The 16,974-nt window shown below is 38.1% G+C and overlaps 1 protein-coding gene across 2 annotated transcripts in view; it reads right to left on the bottom strand.

The window, feature by feature from the left end:
- The window catches only part of PHF2 (PHD finger protein 2), a 444,998-nt gene that overhangs the window by 162,029 nt on the left and 265,995 nt on the right, over nt 1–16,974 (bottom strand). For both annotated transcript variants that reach the window (XM_086939167.1, XM_086939168.1), the window contains exon 3: nt 6,514–6,628. In XM_086939167.1, coding sequence (XP_086795293.1) covers nt 6,514–6,628 — 115 coding nt within the window. The remainder of the gene's footprint in view (nt 1–6,513; nt 6,629–16,974) is intronic.

Genomic DNA, 16,974 nt, shown 5'->3' with positions numbered 1-16,974 from the left:
TGCGTGATCATGTTGTGGGGATTGGTGAGGTCGTACCAATGGTACAGGTCAAATAGGTTGGAGAGAGCCAGGAAAGCACAGGAACGGAGATTAGCTGTCATGCAGGATAATCAGTACAAGAGTCTGAGGGCTCTAGAAATGCTGAAACGAGGGGGGGTTGCAACTAGTTCAGTTTGAATTTTGATGATGACCACGAGAGGTCATCAAAGGTGGGAACTGAGAGAGCGCAAACTGAACTAAAATGCACGAGTGCACCATAAATACAAGTTAGTCGCACAATTATAATAGAAGTGCTTGTAAGTGTTGAAGATGCATTCAGTTATACTTAGACGTGTGCAAAAATTCATATAGTAGTGGGACTGACGCAGAAATGTGTGGAAAATGTACTCTTATTAGACGTGATTAATCATGATCCATGTTGTATAGCTGCTAATGGGGAATGTCATGGTGCAAAGCATAGAAGGGAACAGGCCTCATGGCCAGGCCAGAAGGGTCTGGAAGTGTACGCTTATACATAAACATGGATTGCACTAATGTTATAGTGATTTTGTTTATTCGTTAGACTTATATTCCATAGAAGTGTTTTCTCATTATCCAAGAATAAGATGCTAACATGTTATTTTAGTTTAACCTCTGCGAGAAGGGTTGTAGGCCTGAAGAGAGAAAAAGGGTTTTTCTAATTTGCACGTGCTGATACATGTCGAGTTGTATTGAGACATAAGTTGCAAACTCCTGTTAAAAGTCTATGAGAATGGGATTCAAGCTGCGGATGTCTGTCTGCAGGTGCGAGGGGGTTTCGATTAAAAGTTTAATGAATAGAGCTCTGTTCGAGTAGACTGGTACAGACATGGAGGAGGATTCAGGAATGTTTAAGGGGAATTAGCGGGCCGTAGAAGAGCCTGAGAAGCAAGGTCAACGCTAAACCCGAGGCCCAGAGGAAGATCATCATGGAAAAAGCCAGAATCGACACCACGTGAGGGGCGTTTCAACTGTTATTGTGTTTTTGTATTAGGGACAGTTCCCCTGGGTGGAGTTAGAGCAGACGCCTGAGGACCCTGAAGAGAGCGCATGGGTAGGCAGAGAGGGGTCATGACTGGAGATCGTAGGGTTTCACCTAAGGACTAAGAGTGGGTGATCTTCTTAGGAAGACATTCACAGCTGACACCTTTGATAGGTTGGGATCTTGTTAAGTAGGGATACCATCTAGAACAGAGTAGGGACAGCCTAACCTGGTTCCTTCCTTCCCTCTTGATGACTGATAGATCACAATTCGTGTCTATGCTTGCAGCCCTGTTAATTCTGGAGCTGGTTCTAGTAGTGTTCTTTGCTCGCCTAAGAGCTTTCAGAGAACATATGTTTGTATTAGTGCCTCTGTATCTTTTGAATCTCATTTTGAGATGCCTGTACTTGCAGTTATCAATGACTCTGTAATAAACCTTTAAACTTAGAAGTAGTATGTGGTTTTTCAGAGTCGAGTCCATTATTAGCAAAGTTAACCTGGTATTGGATGCACTTTCTTTCCTCAATGACAAGCAAAAAAGATTCAGTCGACCAGAACGGGGTTTAGATCTGGAGTGATAAGATAGAGATCGAAAATCCCGCCCTTCCATGTTTGAAAATGTGTGCGTTTGAATAGGGCATATGTGTACGGGTGACTGAGAGTCTGTGTCATATGTACTTTTGGCACAGGACATACATTTCACTAAGTTTGTCACTGTTACATGTATAATAGAAAAATACAATCGTTTCTTTACATGAGAGAAATTTCAAGAGCAGAAAAATGTTTTTCAAAAATTTTCGGAATATGGAACCTTTTTCTGCACTTTCAGTGTCTCCCATTTGAAAACAATTACTGTATTTTTGTTAAACACATGGCACAGTGTCTACTGGCCACTGGGAGCCAGAGGCATGCTGTATGTAATGAAACATTTTGAAATGGGAGAAAATTAAAATCATTAGGTAACGTTTCATTTTAATGTTCTCCCATCTAAGAGTATACAGACACATATTTTTATACTCAAGCTTTAATATTGAGTTGAAAAGGACTTATTTAAGAATTAAATACCTCAGTGATTCAGTTCTTCCCCTCTGTGACCCAGCCCTAGTCTAGGTCATAAATCTTACTGAGCATGGCTTGTTGTCAGGCCCTGCTTTCTGTAGCCTGATGATAATAATGTAAAATGAATACAGTCTTCCCTAAACTTTAAAAGGAAAATGTGGCTGTGTGCTTATTTAGAAATGAACTCAAGGCTGCAAGCTACTCTAAAGGTATCTGCGAGCTACTGGTAGCTCACGATCGACTGGTTGGAGAACCCTGTTCTACATGATCATGGAACTCCTTGGTGACTTGCAATAGTATTATCATGTGTGGCAGTGGGTACTTTATCTATGACAAAGCTATAAGTGTTTCACTTTTTATCAAATGTTCCAGATTAACAATGTTACCAGCAGTGCAGCCCTCAACTCCTGATTAGCCCTTGTCAGGTATGAACAATACTACAAACAACAAACAGAACCTGTTAGCATGTGGGGACGCACTTTTCACGGTGCTACGTTTTTTATGTACATGATAAATTCAAAATAAGCACCATTCATCCATAGTATTTCTCAACATTCACATTCATTATACAAATGCATGGTTACAAATCCATACCAGGTTTTTAATGTGAATTGTTCAAGAACAAAATTTCAAAAAAAAGTTTTTTTGCAAATAATTAACACAAAATTAGCAAACAAATATCAATCAGTACTTTCTTGTTTATTTTCTTGATCATTTCTTCACTGCTCGAAGCAAGGAATTTACATTTCCCAATGCATTTCGGTGCAACACCTTCATCAGGGGAATACTGCAAATAATGCAATTCAGTGTTTTACAAAACAAATTCTCTGCTGCTTTTCAACACAATGGTGTTAATGTAATACAACAGAGGGATTATCAGACATCACCAAAGGTCCCATCAAGACAAAAATGTATGTGCATATTAATCCAACTCATTACTCATTGTGATCCAAATCACGCACAATGAACACTACAGAGACACCCTATAAAAGTCAAAGTATATACACTGCTATCACCCAGTGTCAAGATGTACATGTCCTGTGAAAGTAGTATCAAAGCAAAACTAGTGAGCCAAACTAGAAATGTACACCTATTGACCCGTGCTACTTTCAATCTCTCACTAGTGAAGGACGCTCACCTTTGCATAAACTCTACTGCTTATATGATCAACTGAGACCTGAGAAAATAATAATAAATAATGTGAGGGTTACACCCAGATTTGCCAACATGTGCCGTACCGGTCCTTAATGGGAGTTCCAAATAAGTCACCTTACTATACACGAACCATCTCCTTCACGTCTCTGCGCCGCAACGTTACCGATAATAACCGCCACAGTCCAATGCGAATCGCAAATAGTGACGTTTTATGTTAAAAGGTACTGAGCAGACTCCAAATTATATAAATGAATATCCCAAGTTCAAAAATAGTCCTCAAGTCATACCTGGTTACAAGTTATCCCGCAAACCAAAAAGCTTCTCCTTTCCGCATAATCAAAATCAACTGGGCGCCCAGCTCCTCCGTCGTTTAATCCTGCACTTACGTCTAAAGCATACGGCAACAAAAGGACAGACTCCGGGCTACCTTAATAGCGGAGCATATTTATTTGAGTGAAAAGCTGCATCTCTGTATTCCCGCATAAACAGCTGCTTAACCCCATGAGCTTCCTAGGGGATATCGCAGTGATAAAATCAAATTATTGGTGCACCTCAAAAGTATGCAATGGGTAAATCGGAAAAAGACTTCTCTGAAATAGAATGACATGTATGTGTAGATGTAACCAAATACTAATTAAGCTCTCTCACCCCGATATTATTCATGTTTTTTATTGACCATAAGACTGTGGCTTTATGGGGAGCTGAGAAAAATTGTACAGTTACATCATGCAACATAATTTTCTGCTTGATTGTTGAAATTTAATCTATGCTCTCCGTTTCCCTTTGGTAAACGGATAGATTTGTAAGCTGGCTTGACGTAAAATTCTAGGACTGATGTTATAAGGGGATTTTCAATGTGCAACAGATTGCATAGCACTATTGATATGTTATTTGATTTCAATTATTACAAAATGTCCTTGTGATGCCAAACAACAAGGTCATTTGACTATATTATTAGTTGGCTAAAATGTACCTTGTGTTATGTAGTGTGGGTGCAATGCAGCTGTATGGCACAGAATGATGTTTAATCAGACTGTACCTCAAACAAAGGAAATCTACTCATATTGCCCTGGCTCCCAAAGACCTAGTCTAGTTTCTAGCGGCATAAAAAATAATGTTCAAGCAGTGTCCAATAATCACATGACTCATGACCCAAAATACTACAGGCACTGTTTCCAAACTAGATACCCCATAAAGCTTGAGGTCCAGCAATTCCGATCTGATTGACTGTGTCAAATTTAATCACAAGACCCATGCTATAGAGGCTGCTTGATCCGGATTATGTGTGCCCAGTTTTAGAACTTACAATACCAAGACATTGGAACTCAACCAAACCTACCAGCTTCCAAACAAAACTAATAACAAACATCTTCAAAGAGGTCTTCTACAGCCAACACTAATCATTGAGTAGTGTCCCACAATGATCCGGAATGGTATAGGACCAATCTTAGAACAATTCAATGGCCTCTGAAGTCTGGATCTGCAAGTCCACAGGTGGCTTGTCTTCCACAAATCATACAGCAAAGGGGTTTATTACAATAGGAACAGCTTACATTTTGCTTTAGTGTTACCACGTGGCTTCTTTTCGCAAGCCAAGACTTTAAAATACAATTTGTAAATTACATGAATAAATATGTATGTGCCGTCCTCTTTGCTCGCTATGCTAAAATGGTTTCATTAGCTATGGAATGCTTCATCCATTGGATTGTTTTTGTGTCTATTTTTTCTGTGTAACAGCCACACATATGAGGATATTTTGTTTTTAAAATGATAAAATTATCACATAATATGATACTCGAAACTGAGACAGGATATAGCATTTTTTTGTATTGAGTACGACTTATGTTTAGTGAGTTCTAGAGCTCCCTATGTTTCAGGTACAATAGGAAATTCATGCCATCTTTCCAAAATTAGTTTGCTCCAGTTCCATATACGCTTTTTTTGCACAATTTTATCTGATGCAAAACTCGGTAGGTTTGGAGAGTTGCCATTAACTACTAACTTTATGTGTGCTGAATTATGTCAAATTATTCCAGTCATGGACTAAAATCTTAGATATGTCAGAGTCTCAATTATCACATGATAATAGCAACAGCAAGCAGATCTTAACTATCCCAGCTGCTGTCAGCAAGTACCTTGATCGGAATCACAAACTCGTGTGAGTAGGAAGCTAATCTCAGTAAAACCAGTCATCTTAATTTGGTCAACCAGGATCTTAGTTATGTCGGAGTGGTCAAGAGAAATAAAATTGTCGGCCTGTGCTAAGGGGACTTAAGGTTTCCTCTTTAGTGTTTTAGGTACAAGCATAAATAAACTATTGTTGGATAAAAAGACAGGACCAACTAGAGCCAGAGAGCCTGATACCTGGCATCTCCCTTTGCTTGTTACATATACGTCTGCTGGGAAAGATTGGGAAATGCTGGAACTAGGCTTACGAGACTTGGCATTGGGCAGCTAGGTGAAACTGAGGGCTTTTCACTGGCACAACATGCTCAGAATTTCCCCACTTTTATCTTAGTTGTTTCAGATGCATTAGTCTGAGTATATGAATTGGCACTTTGTGTTAAACAGTATGCCTAATTTAAACTTTTATCCAATTCAACTGCATCCAAATGCAATAATGTGGCCCTTGTGGTGTTCTTTGCTTTTTGGGGCTCTCTCTACAGGTCATGACTGAACTTTTGTTTCCAAAGCAGCCATGGACAGTGAGGCCAAGTAAGCCATTTAGACCATATAGCCAATTAAAGTAAAATGTATCTTAAATATATTTAGCATAACATTTATAAGAGCCCATTTCAGAGCTTTGTATATAAAGCCCAGGTCAAGAGCATCATTTTGTCCAAAAGTGCAGTATATATTTAAACTTAGCTTTGAAAAATTATATTTACACCTTCACTTGTATTCCTTTCTGGACAACTATAGTCCCGCACCCCCCAGCTGCCAAACCATGCTGTTGACAAATGAAAATTAAAGTGCTTATTAATGAAAGAAATTAAAACTTGATCTGAATGAGGAGATTCAAGCATCCACCAAGCTTTATTACCACCAACCCGTTGTGTGGTTAAATCTTTGTAGAGTACGTTTATGATATTAGAGGAAAAACAAGCCTTCAGGGCCAGTTCCTGGTTAATTTCATAGATTTCATTTTTCTTTGCATACCAGCACATGTAACACATGAAATAACACTTGAAATTTGTACATTATTTGTAAACGGTAAACCCATTGTCATGAACATGCATCAATTATTTTCTAATATTACCGCCATTCAGAATTTAACAAAAAATCTTTAAAAATCTTACTTTGGGAAAGTTCGACTTCTGAGTTCTTTTATGAAGATCTGACTTCCGTTCTGCACAGGTTTGACCTCCGGTATCTGCCCAGTGTCATGCTTATGCCAATTTCTTTTCTTTTTCACTAAGTAGATATAATTTCAAAATGTCAACCATTAAAAACTTACCACCAAAAAAATCATTATGTACTGGGATCACAACATAATTCTGATATATTTCATAACTCTGACACATAATTATGTATTTCCTTAAACACGTCACCTGAAGGAATGTTACGGTTTGGAAATTATAACTCCAAATGATAAACTTACACATGATTTTAACTGATATTACATACACCAGTCACAGCTATGACATCCTGGATGACATCCCTACTTGGAATTATCTTGTAAGATTGAAATAATAGTAATGGACCAGTTTAGTTATTACTGTTGATTTCTCTATTAAACAAATATTGCCTGCAGCGAACTCCAAACCATACTTTGCAAAGTACATGTATAGCTTATCTTTACAAGTTGAAAACTATCAAAATTTGCAAACATGGATCATGTATATTTTTAGCTTTCTAATTCACTAATGGGGCCACTTTTATTTTGGTGCCTGGAGTCTATTTTCAGTCCCAGATCGACCCTGTATACAATCGTAGTGGTAAGGCTGGAGTACCATTGTCAATATGTAGATATTTCTTTGAAGGAAAGTTTTCCATTTTCAGAAAATATTTTAGTAAATGAGTAATTTTTGAGGACCTCAGTAACTGAGGTCATAAATATTTCTGCAATCTATATAGATTAGTATCAGGGCCTCTGGAATTATGCAGGAAGTTGATTAAATTATGCATCAAGAAAAGCCACGTTATGCTGCGCAATGCAGCACATTTTCTGATAATATTCCTTCATCATTTTGTCATTTTTGCACTTGTCAACTTTGTCTCGGCATAAGTAGCGCCTCATTGTTAGGAGTTTATTAACCCTAAAACACAGCAATAAGTAACAGCAAGGTTACCAGTCAACCGTTGCAAAATCCTTGCGCTGTGCAGCAATATGCTTTGCTGAGTTTTTAGCAACTATTGAACCGTTTGAGCTAGAAGCAGAGCAAAGAATTCTCTGAGGGAGATGGCATTTAAATTTCTAATGAAGAAAGAGAAGTTTGAATTGATATATGGCCTTGTTAGGCAAAGGGACTTGTACTCTCTTAGGTATAGGCAACCAATTCAAGAAGTGAAGAGCGGCCACAGAGGAAGAATGGCATAGAAGGGACAATGCCACTATAGTAGCTGCCGACTGGATAAGAACACGCACTTTACGAGACAGTTCGGATACATAATATAATAAATGGATAATAAAGCTTGGTGAAGTTACATTCACAAGCAATAATCTATTCAGAGACATTAACTGTTGTTAGGAGACCCACAGGTCATAGCAATGAATTTATCTCGAAACACTGCTGTCCTACTGACAGCAACCAAGTGTGGAAAACACCAACCAGTTGCGGCTTTAATGTTCTCCCATCTGTGGTGTACATGGTGACGCATGATTTCACATTTGTGTGAAATATAGGATGTCATCTGTGACATCATATCTGAGGTCACCCAGAAGAATTCATGACTGCCTACATCACAATAAACAACGGATGTCCTTTCAGTTTCTGTTTCGGGTCTCTTCATCTGAAGTTTAAGGCAATTCTTTTCATTAATGTCATTATGCACTATAGTTACTGATCTTAAACCAAAACCTTTGAGAACTTAAGTTTGGTTAATATAATTTCTTTATATCAATACGTTCAAGTTATTTGCCTGTATTGCTGCCTCCAAACCTTCAGCCTTGTCAGGTGGCTCTGAGCAGAAAGTATTATTTTTATTTTCCAATCACTACACCTAGTCCCCTGCACTCAGATCCCTCTAGAACCGCACTCATTTACAAGACCTTACTGTATGAACATAACATTCCTTAAAAAAAGGCTTTTCAGTGAACATGTTCCCTATTGGGCGCTGGCAATCTCAAGATCCCCTGAAGTCTAGCCCTAGTGTATTTACATGTCAAATATATTTGGATGTAAAAGGGGCTTTGTGCATAAATCTCACAGTGAACCAAAGCAATCCACTGGGCAGCACAACAAATTACAAATTAAATAAAACTAAAATAAGAACATATATATATATATAAAAAAGTGAACTTCGGCTTTAAAAGAAAAAGTAGTATTTTGGACCTAGGTCTCAAATGTTATTGTACATCTAGGATTAAATGAGGACATACATTCCACTTCCTGATTCACAGGATCGGTATCAACTGAATTTTAGGATTGTACTGTGAATTGATGGTTGAGGAAAATATATAAATTTTACATATGTTGATAAAACAAGTTTAGGCTTGGGCATTGGAAAGAAGGAATATCATGAGGGGGTATGCAAAATGTACAGAACGGTCACAAACACATAGCTTTGTGGGTGCTCATTAACAATGTAACTAAATGTATGGTGGAAATGGAATGAAAAAAAACCAAATTTCATGGAAGAGGTGGTTGTATCAAAGAAAAAATCTAAGAAGTGCCAGAAGAAACTTGGTACTGCACATTTCAACCTGACTTACTCATGCAGGTTTTCAAACCAAATGAATGTTGTGGTTGCTTTTTGGTGTCATCCAGAACTCAACTGGAATATTTATTCTGAGTTGAGACTGGTGATTAATTTACAAAACACGTAGCATGGAGGAAAGCATAACACTGCAGAAAATTGGTCAACTTTGGGAGATGGCCAGGAGCCCGGAGGTGGGGGATGTTGAGGGTCAGCAAACAAGATGAGGAAAAGAAGGTCTACAGTTCTTATATTGGTTGGTGGAGAGTTTGCTTACTGATATGTTTTGAAGCAGTCCTGCTAATGATCGAGTAATTGACAGGCGCACAAGGGTAGGTGGGGAAAGGAGTGAGTGAATGTGTTTGTATGTGTATTTTACATGTTTTATAACAATATTGCTATGTTAGAGTTTTTTCAAAAATATCAAGATGCTTTGGAAATCACTTAATTATCCAATGCCAATATTGTAAATAGTTATGATGTAAATATCCACTATATAAAATATATAAACTATCTAACTCTTTGGGTATGGTATACAGTACTCCACAAATTACAAATTCATAACATCTCTGCCCTTCACACGCTGCGTTCAACTTTCTGCAATTTAGCATCAAGTGGTTCACTATGACACTATTGTTCTACATGGATCGCATTAGATAAAAGTTGTTCCTCCTAATATAAAAATTAACTCTATAGATTCTTGAAGCTAGGCATAGGCTAACTCAAACACCTTAAATAAAATTAATAACACCTAAAATGTACAACCCAATACAGCATTACCCTGATAACTGTATGTAAATCAGTAAAGCATTCATGTGACAGCAAGAAACGTTATATCTTAAAGTTGTGCATGTTGTTATCAATATTGAAAGAAGAGACCATGAAAGTGTGAAGTTACCCAATAAAGGTCTTTATCACAAGTGTAAACATACACATTTGTATAAGTTTACACTTTTTTGGTATTCACAACCAAATAATTTAATAGTAACTTTACGGTTGTGGAGACTCCGTAGTTATGACAGAGAACTCTGCACATAAAAAGATAAGTCTGTCCCATATTTATAAGTGCGGGGTTCTCCTACCCGACTGCTGAGTCTCCACAGTCGTAAAGTTATTATTAAATCTCAGATTTGTGAATATCGAAAAAAAGTAAACTTAAACAAATATGTACACTAACTAAATATCTGGCATTTAATATGTCACAAGTAATGTAATATGTGGGGTCATAAACAGAAGCAGTTCATGGCGGGGGGATTGTCAACATCAAATGTGTAGGTTTGCTTCAATTTTTCAATAGTCTAAAGGAAGTGATTGGTATTCTTAACAAATGATGGTAGTTCCTGGGCAATGGGCTAGATATGTAGGTCAAAAAATCAAGAGCTGCATCACTGCCAGAGATGATGGGAAGGCCATTTTGTGATTTGTTGGAAGCATATACTATCTCCCAGGTCTTCGCTTAGGATGAACAAGTACATGTGCTGTAATTGATAAGAAAGTTGACCCACCTCTTGCTAACCATTTTGATCTTGTGGACCATTTGCTATTAGATTTGAAGATTTTCCCTGTGGAACATGCCTAAAAGAAAACCTACTGCACTCCAGATAAAACCTCTGGATGTACCCTTTAAAATCATTGCATTCAGATGGACTGAAAATTACTGATAATATTACCTCAGGCTGCATGTTTTCTTTACTTTCTTAATAACTGGTGCTGTTTGATGATTTTGCACTACCATTTTGCAAAAACGTATCTGATTTGGGTTTATTCCAAGGTTACTATGCAAGAGTGGTTGTGCACAGGCAATTGTGTTGATAATAAATTGAATGTTCTAGCGTGCCACAGAGGTGTCACTTACTAGACCTTAGAGTGTTAGTCCATAAATCAAAAAGAAGCACCCCTTGAACTCAAGGGATGACCCTCTGGGCGCAGCGTAAATCGCAATGTTGCGATTATTTTGTTGATCGAATAATGATCCAAAAAAGTAAACCCATGTTCATTCAAAATGAAAAAATCATATTGTTTATTCAATCCATGAATATCTTGATGAATTTACAAGTTGTGACATTTGTTCTTCTACAGTTAAGAATTCATTTTTTCAATAAGAGTATTCCCAATGCATTTTGTGCATCTCAGTGCACTTCTTCAGGGGAAATCTAAAAATAAACGTAAAGCGTAATGAGGAACCACAATTCAGGTTTGGTATCTTACAATAAAGGTATATCAGTTATTAGCGTGTTCTGTGGGGAAACATATCTAAGCGAGTCAGATTGTTATGCTGGTATTCTGGCGGTGAAAAGTGGTTGACTAAATCTAAACAGTCATGCATGGAAATTTATATCGTGCATGAGCGTGATTACAATGAGGTTTTTGTGCTCAAAACGGGAGAAAAAATTAGTGAAACTGGAGGGTTGTCAAAGTCAAACGCTCCGTGGGTTAACTGAATCGGTGCTCGATACATTCAGTTCTATGTGTTCAAACGCACGTTGGATACTGTGCTGTTGCGGTTAGGTCAGGCTATGCGAAAATGTTAAGGCCAGTTACATACCGCTAGTTGTGTGCCAAAAATGTTCTTACCTCTAAAGTCAAGTAAGATACTGAACCTGAATTGTGGTTCCTCATTACACTTTTCCCCGAAGAAGTGCAGAGATGCACGCAATGCATTGGGAATACTCTTATTGAAAAAATAAATTCTTAACTGTAGAAGAACAAATGTCAAAACTTGTAAATTCATCAAGATATTCATGGATTGAATAAACAATATGATTTTTTCATTTTGAATGAACTTGGGTTTACTTTTTGGATCATTATTTGGTCAACGAAATAATCGCAACATTGCGAATTATGCTGTGCCCAGAGGGTCATCCCTTGAGTTCAAGGGGTGCTTCTTTTTGAGTTATTCCAAGGTTAATCAAGACCCATCAAGCGGTGGACCAAAAATATGGGGTGTCGAGAAAGAGAATTTTTCCATTTTCACTCCCATAGAACTTTTTGCTTTTTGATACAGAAAAAAATAGTGGTCAGAATTGTACCAAACTTGGCCTAAAAGAAGACGATGTGACTGTTTTTTTGTAAACTTGCTGAGTAGTTGTTGAGAAATTATGTTTGCAAAAGTGATTTTGTAGGCATCAAATTAAGCCAGGTTGTCAATGAAGATAGAGACATTTGGACCGCTAATTAGCAAATAGTTGAAAACCTGAATTCACAGACCATTCACGGACCAAATTTGTTTGTTTAAAATACATACATCCTTCTGGACGAGGGAGTTTTTTCTTTCTACATCTATTTCTGAATTCCAAACCAAACATTGGGACCAGGAACCTCAAGAGTTTTGAGAAAAGTTTAGCTTGCAGCTGCTATTACAGAACCCATCAACAGAATAACAGTTGCTTCTTTCTGGAAAGATTTTAAGCCTATTTCTCTCCTAGGCAAAGTATTATAATTACTAACAAAATAAAATTGATTATACAGTTAATTTTATTCACTGTATCAAGTTCCTTTTACTAAATCATGTCACATTGCAAGTGCTCCAAAAAAGATGCCATAAAGGTGAATAGTGACTTTTGTGAAAGGTTGTTCATTGGTACGCTACCCAAATTATATATACAATATATGCACATACATACGTCAGTAGGTGCTGATAAAGCTACAGATTCACATCATGATTCAAAATCAGAGTACAATGTGTACGTCAAAATAGATCATATCAGTCCACTAGTCAAACTGTTGATGTTTTGAACCTATAGAAAGTGATTTATTCAAGGTCATCATCATGACAAAATTAGAGGTAGCAACCAGAACATAGGAAATAAATCGCCTTAATGAATTGGACATAATTGTTGATTCAATTAATGGTAGCATACAGATCCCATCAAGAGGTTGAGCTGCTGCACCGATCAACTGACAGTCAAATAACTTTATACAGTGAATAAAATTAACTGTTTATTAATCGCGACTAATTGCTTTAGGATTATAATACCTTGTCTAGAAGATTTAGGCTTAAAATAAGCAACAATTGTTTTTCTTTCATATTTATCAGCCCAGGGTTGCTCAATAATAGTTGGTTCATAACAGAGCACAGTCCCACACATCCTATACAACAAAAGTGAGGAAGCCAGCAGTGGAAGCATCCCCTGACACCCTGTTTAGGTGAGTCGAGGGCTAGGGGGCCAAAAGGACTCCTCTGTTTAGAATATGAACAAGCATTTGCAATGCAATGGTTCTTGCAAATGCGCGACTTAGAGTTACAGCCGTTATAAACATGGAAGTGGGTGCCTTGCTGAAACACGTGTACCTAAAACTTATGCAAATGGCGGTCCATGAAGTGGTTGCCATGGTAATAAAAACAAAAAAGCGGGCGCCATTCTAAATATAAAGCGCGGTGCCAGTGTACATAAAAAGTTGTGAGCGTGCAAAGAAACATGAAAGCACAGCGCCTGTGTTCATACAAGTTACGCGGGCAGCGGCCCATAAAGCGGGTGCCATGGTGATAAAATAAACAGTGCGGGGTACTAGGAACAGGAATTCACACAACACAGTAACACTAGCAGGAAATAAAATAAAACAAGTAGTCCCCAACACACAAACACCTACAAGTGTAAGGAAACTGTAGTTGGTCGGTGCTCCTCAGCTTAAACCGGAAGGGATGTATCTGGAGCATCAACTAATAAGGAGCCAGGAAATAAAAGTGAAGCAGGAGTGAACCAATTGCAAGCAGCAGGAGGGATTACACTTCATATTTCGATTATAGCAGGTCTTGCAGACAGCGCATGCGCGCTACCTAGGCTCAACCAAAAAATTACAAACTTGCTACAGAATTTATGGCTACTGGATCTGTGTTCATGGCTCCAGCGGCACATAAACATAGGTCAAAGGTCCACAAATGAATGGCAAGGCGTCCTGGACTCATGAGACCAGAATCAGAACCTCATGAGACCAGATTCAGAATTGAATGCCTGGCTCTATGTCAAAGCCTGCTGAGGCTGTGAACACCTGTAGTAGGCTGACCATAGCAAGTTGGAGATGAAAGGTTGGATGCAGGGTATTGCCAATGTCTGCAGGGTGTGGTTGAATTCCTGAGCAGGGCAAGTTACTTCTTCAGTATAATGGCATTTCCATCTAATTTCAAACCACCAGTTGTATGTTAATTGGTTTTGCACCCAATGTTTTTAAGCCACACAATTTTCTCTAGGTAATATCGGAAGGAATCTGCCAAGACAAACAATTCAGAGATGGGGACACAATGGGTAAAAGTGGTTTGCATAGTATGCTCAAATGTTCCAATCTCAAGTAGGAAAAGATGAAATCAGGCATAAAGAACACATGGAAATTACTACTACCTGGGAACAAGATATATCAAGTGAGCAGATTTGCACCCAGAATTTTTGAACACCTTTGAAATGAAATGTTAATTTAGAGTGTTCTTAATGGTCCAATCTAGGCCTTAGCATTGAAACACACATAAAGGGCCAGACGTAAGATCGCAAATGGAAGATCGGCCCATTTGCTTTCACAAACAAGGGTCCTGGCATATTATACAAACGCTATTTTGTGAGTCACTGAGCACTGCCTGCTCTTAAAAAATTAAACAGAAACGTTTCATTTTTCTGTTTTAAATACAGCTCATTTTCCTTTAAGGAAAACGTGCTGCGTTCTTTTTTTAAACTGCTTTATTATAAAAGCAGTCACAGACATGGTGGTCTCCTGACCCCAGCAGGCCACCATCCCTGTGAGTGGTAGCCATTCCTAATGGGCCGCAAATAGCACCTGCCTCATGAATATTAACGAGGCTGGCAGTTTGAGACCCCATTAGGAATCACTAACAGTATCTGAGACACTGTTGTAAATTGCATTTTGAGAGTCGCAAAGTGATGCAATTGGTAAGTCGCAAAATGTGAGGGTCGTACATATGGCCCGAAGTGTAGTTATACACATGTTTATCTCCTCATCATTAGAAGACAATCCTGGCAGACAGCTTCCCGGGACAGAATTGTCAATCTGATGGATAGAACTGATAGCATCATGGAATCATCTGCCGTCACATTACTCACTTACAATGGAACTAGCTACAAGAAGGGAGTTTGCCATTGTGAATACTGGAAGAACAAGGATTGTGGCAGCATAGAGCCAGACACACTACAAAGCGCATGCGGTTTGCTCTTGCACTTCACATGTTCATATGCCCCAAACAGTATATTTGGTAGCATTTAAGGAGACTCTTGGTTTTAATTTATTATGTCTGGAAAAAACTGATTCTGCTGAAGAGTATGAGTTGCTTAAATGAGGTCTCTTAAAATGATATAATGAATAAAACATTTCATTCATACTAGAGTAAAGTCTCATTATATTAAATAAATGCATAATTCTGCTTCAGAGAAAGCAGGATCCCTGCCAATGTATTACCTTGCCTATCATTCCTCCTGTTCTACATTTTTTAAAATTAATCACACAGCAGTGTTGAACATGCGCCCAGCATTCCTAAGAATACACTTTAAAAACTACGTCTGAATAACTTTAGGGTCATTCATCATAGTGAGGACTTTCTGATTTTTAAATCATGATATCACGGAAGAACTTTTATACTGCACCAGTTGGAATAGGATGGAATTATGTTAACAATTGTAAATTTTGTAGTCTTAATGACATCTACATACTAAATTCACTGAGTATACTGGTACTTGAATCCAGTGCATTCAATAGGTGCGAACAAAAATTACAATACCTAGAATGCATGACTTGCATGTACTGTTGAAACTTGAAAGAGAGCCAAAGAGGAGAAATATTTTGACAGTGGTGCAATAAGTGAACTGGTAAATGTAATCTTACTGACGGCGATTAGGATGCTAATATTTAAAAGGCAGTCAGTCCAGTTGCAAACATTGTGCCAAACGCCTTAGGCAACTTTATTTGGGAAGGTCCAACTATATCAAATGGGTTCACTTAAAAACACTTGCTCTGGTGCACTGTAACCCCACTTCCTTACAACATTTTGATTGGGCAGGTAGGTCTAGTCAGAGTCTCTCCTACAGGTAAAGGTGTTCAAGGGCATTAGGTCAACCTACCCTAAGCAAAAATGAAGGGCAGAAAAATGTGTTAGCATAAACGTGTATTGAAAACAATGGTCCTCACTGGAAAAGGGAATATGTTCCCATCAAAGTAAAAAGCTATATAAACATCACCCAACTACAAAAAACATTAGGGCTTGCAAATCAACTTTGAAAGGAATCAATGTAGACTCTTTTTCCATTGTCATTAATACCCTTGGACAAGGTTTTGTTTTGTATATTTATCAATCTAACAACCTCCATTCACTAACACCAAGTTATCTGCACAAATCCTTCCCTGGATGCTCACCATACTGTCCCCATGAATAACACCTGTGGTCCTTCTCAATAGAAAATATGCTATTCCGAACCCTTACACTGCTGCCAGCAGGACAGGCTCAATAGATTTTCTAAATTGAAGAAGTAATTAATTGAGCTTTTTCGTGCATTAGAAACCTGGAATGCATAGAGAGAACTGGCCTCCTTTTCAAAGACTATCTAAAAAGAAATCAGCTCCCTTGTGTATAGTGATAACATCAAAATAATTCAATTACACAGCTCTAGCCTTGATCCATGTATGATGCACCACAACAACTTGGGGCAAAACAGTGGGAGCACTCCTTTGGCAGCTCATCGAGGCCAGAACAAGACAGCTTACTATAGCGTTGTCTTATCACCAGCATGGTTGTATGAAAGCTTACCAGAGGACGAGGGAGGGGTAGCAAAGTAGGCATCACTGAATCAGTGAAGAGTTTTATTGTTGTTTCTTATACGACACCACTTTTTTGCATTACAGTCGTTACAGCATCACTTCCCTCTGAACACTCATTACAGTCATAGATTCTAGGTTCATAAGTTTCT

The sequence above is a fragment of the Lissotriton vulgaris genome, chromosome 9, assembly GCF_964263255.1.
Source record: "Lissotriton vulgaris chromosome 9, aLisVul1.2, whole genome shotgun sequence".
Lineage (NCBI taxonomy): Eukaryota > Metazoa > Chordata > Amphibia > Caudata > Salamandridae > Lissotriton > Lissotriton vulgaris.
This window is presented reverse-complemented; position numbering and strand designations above follow the sequence as displayed.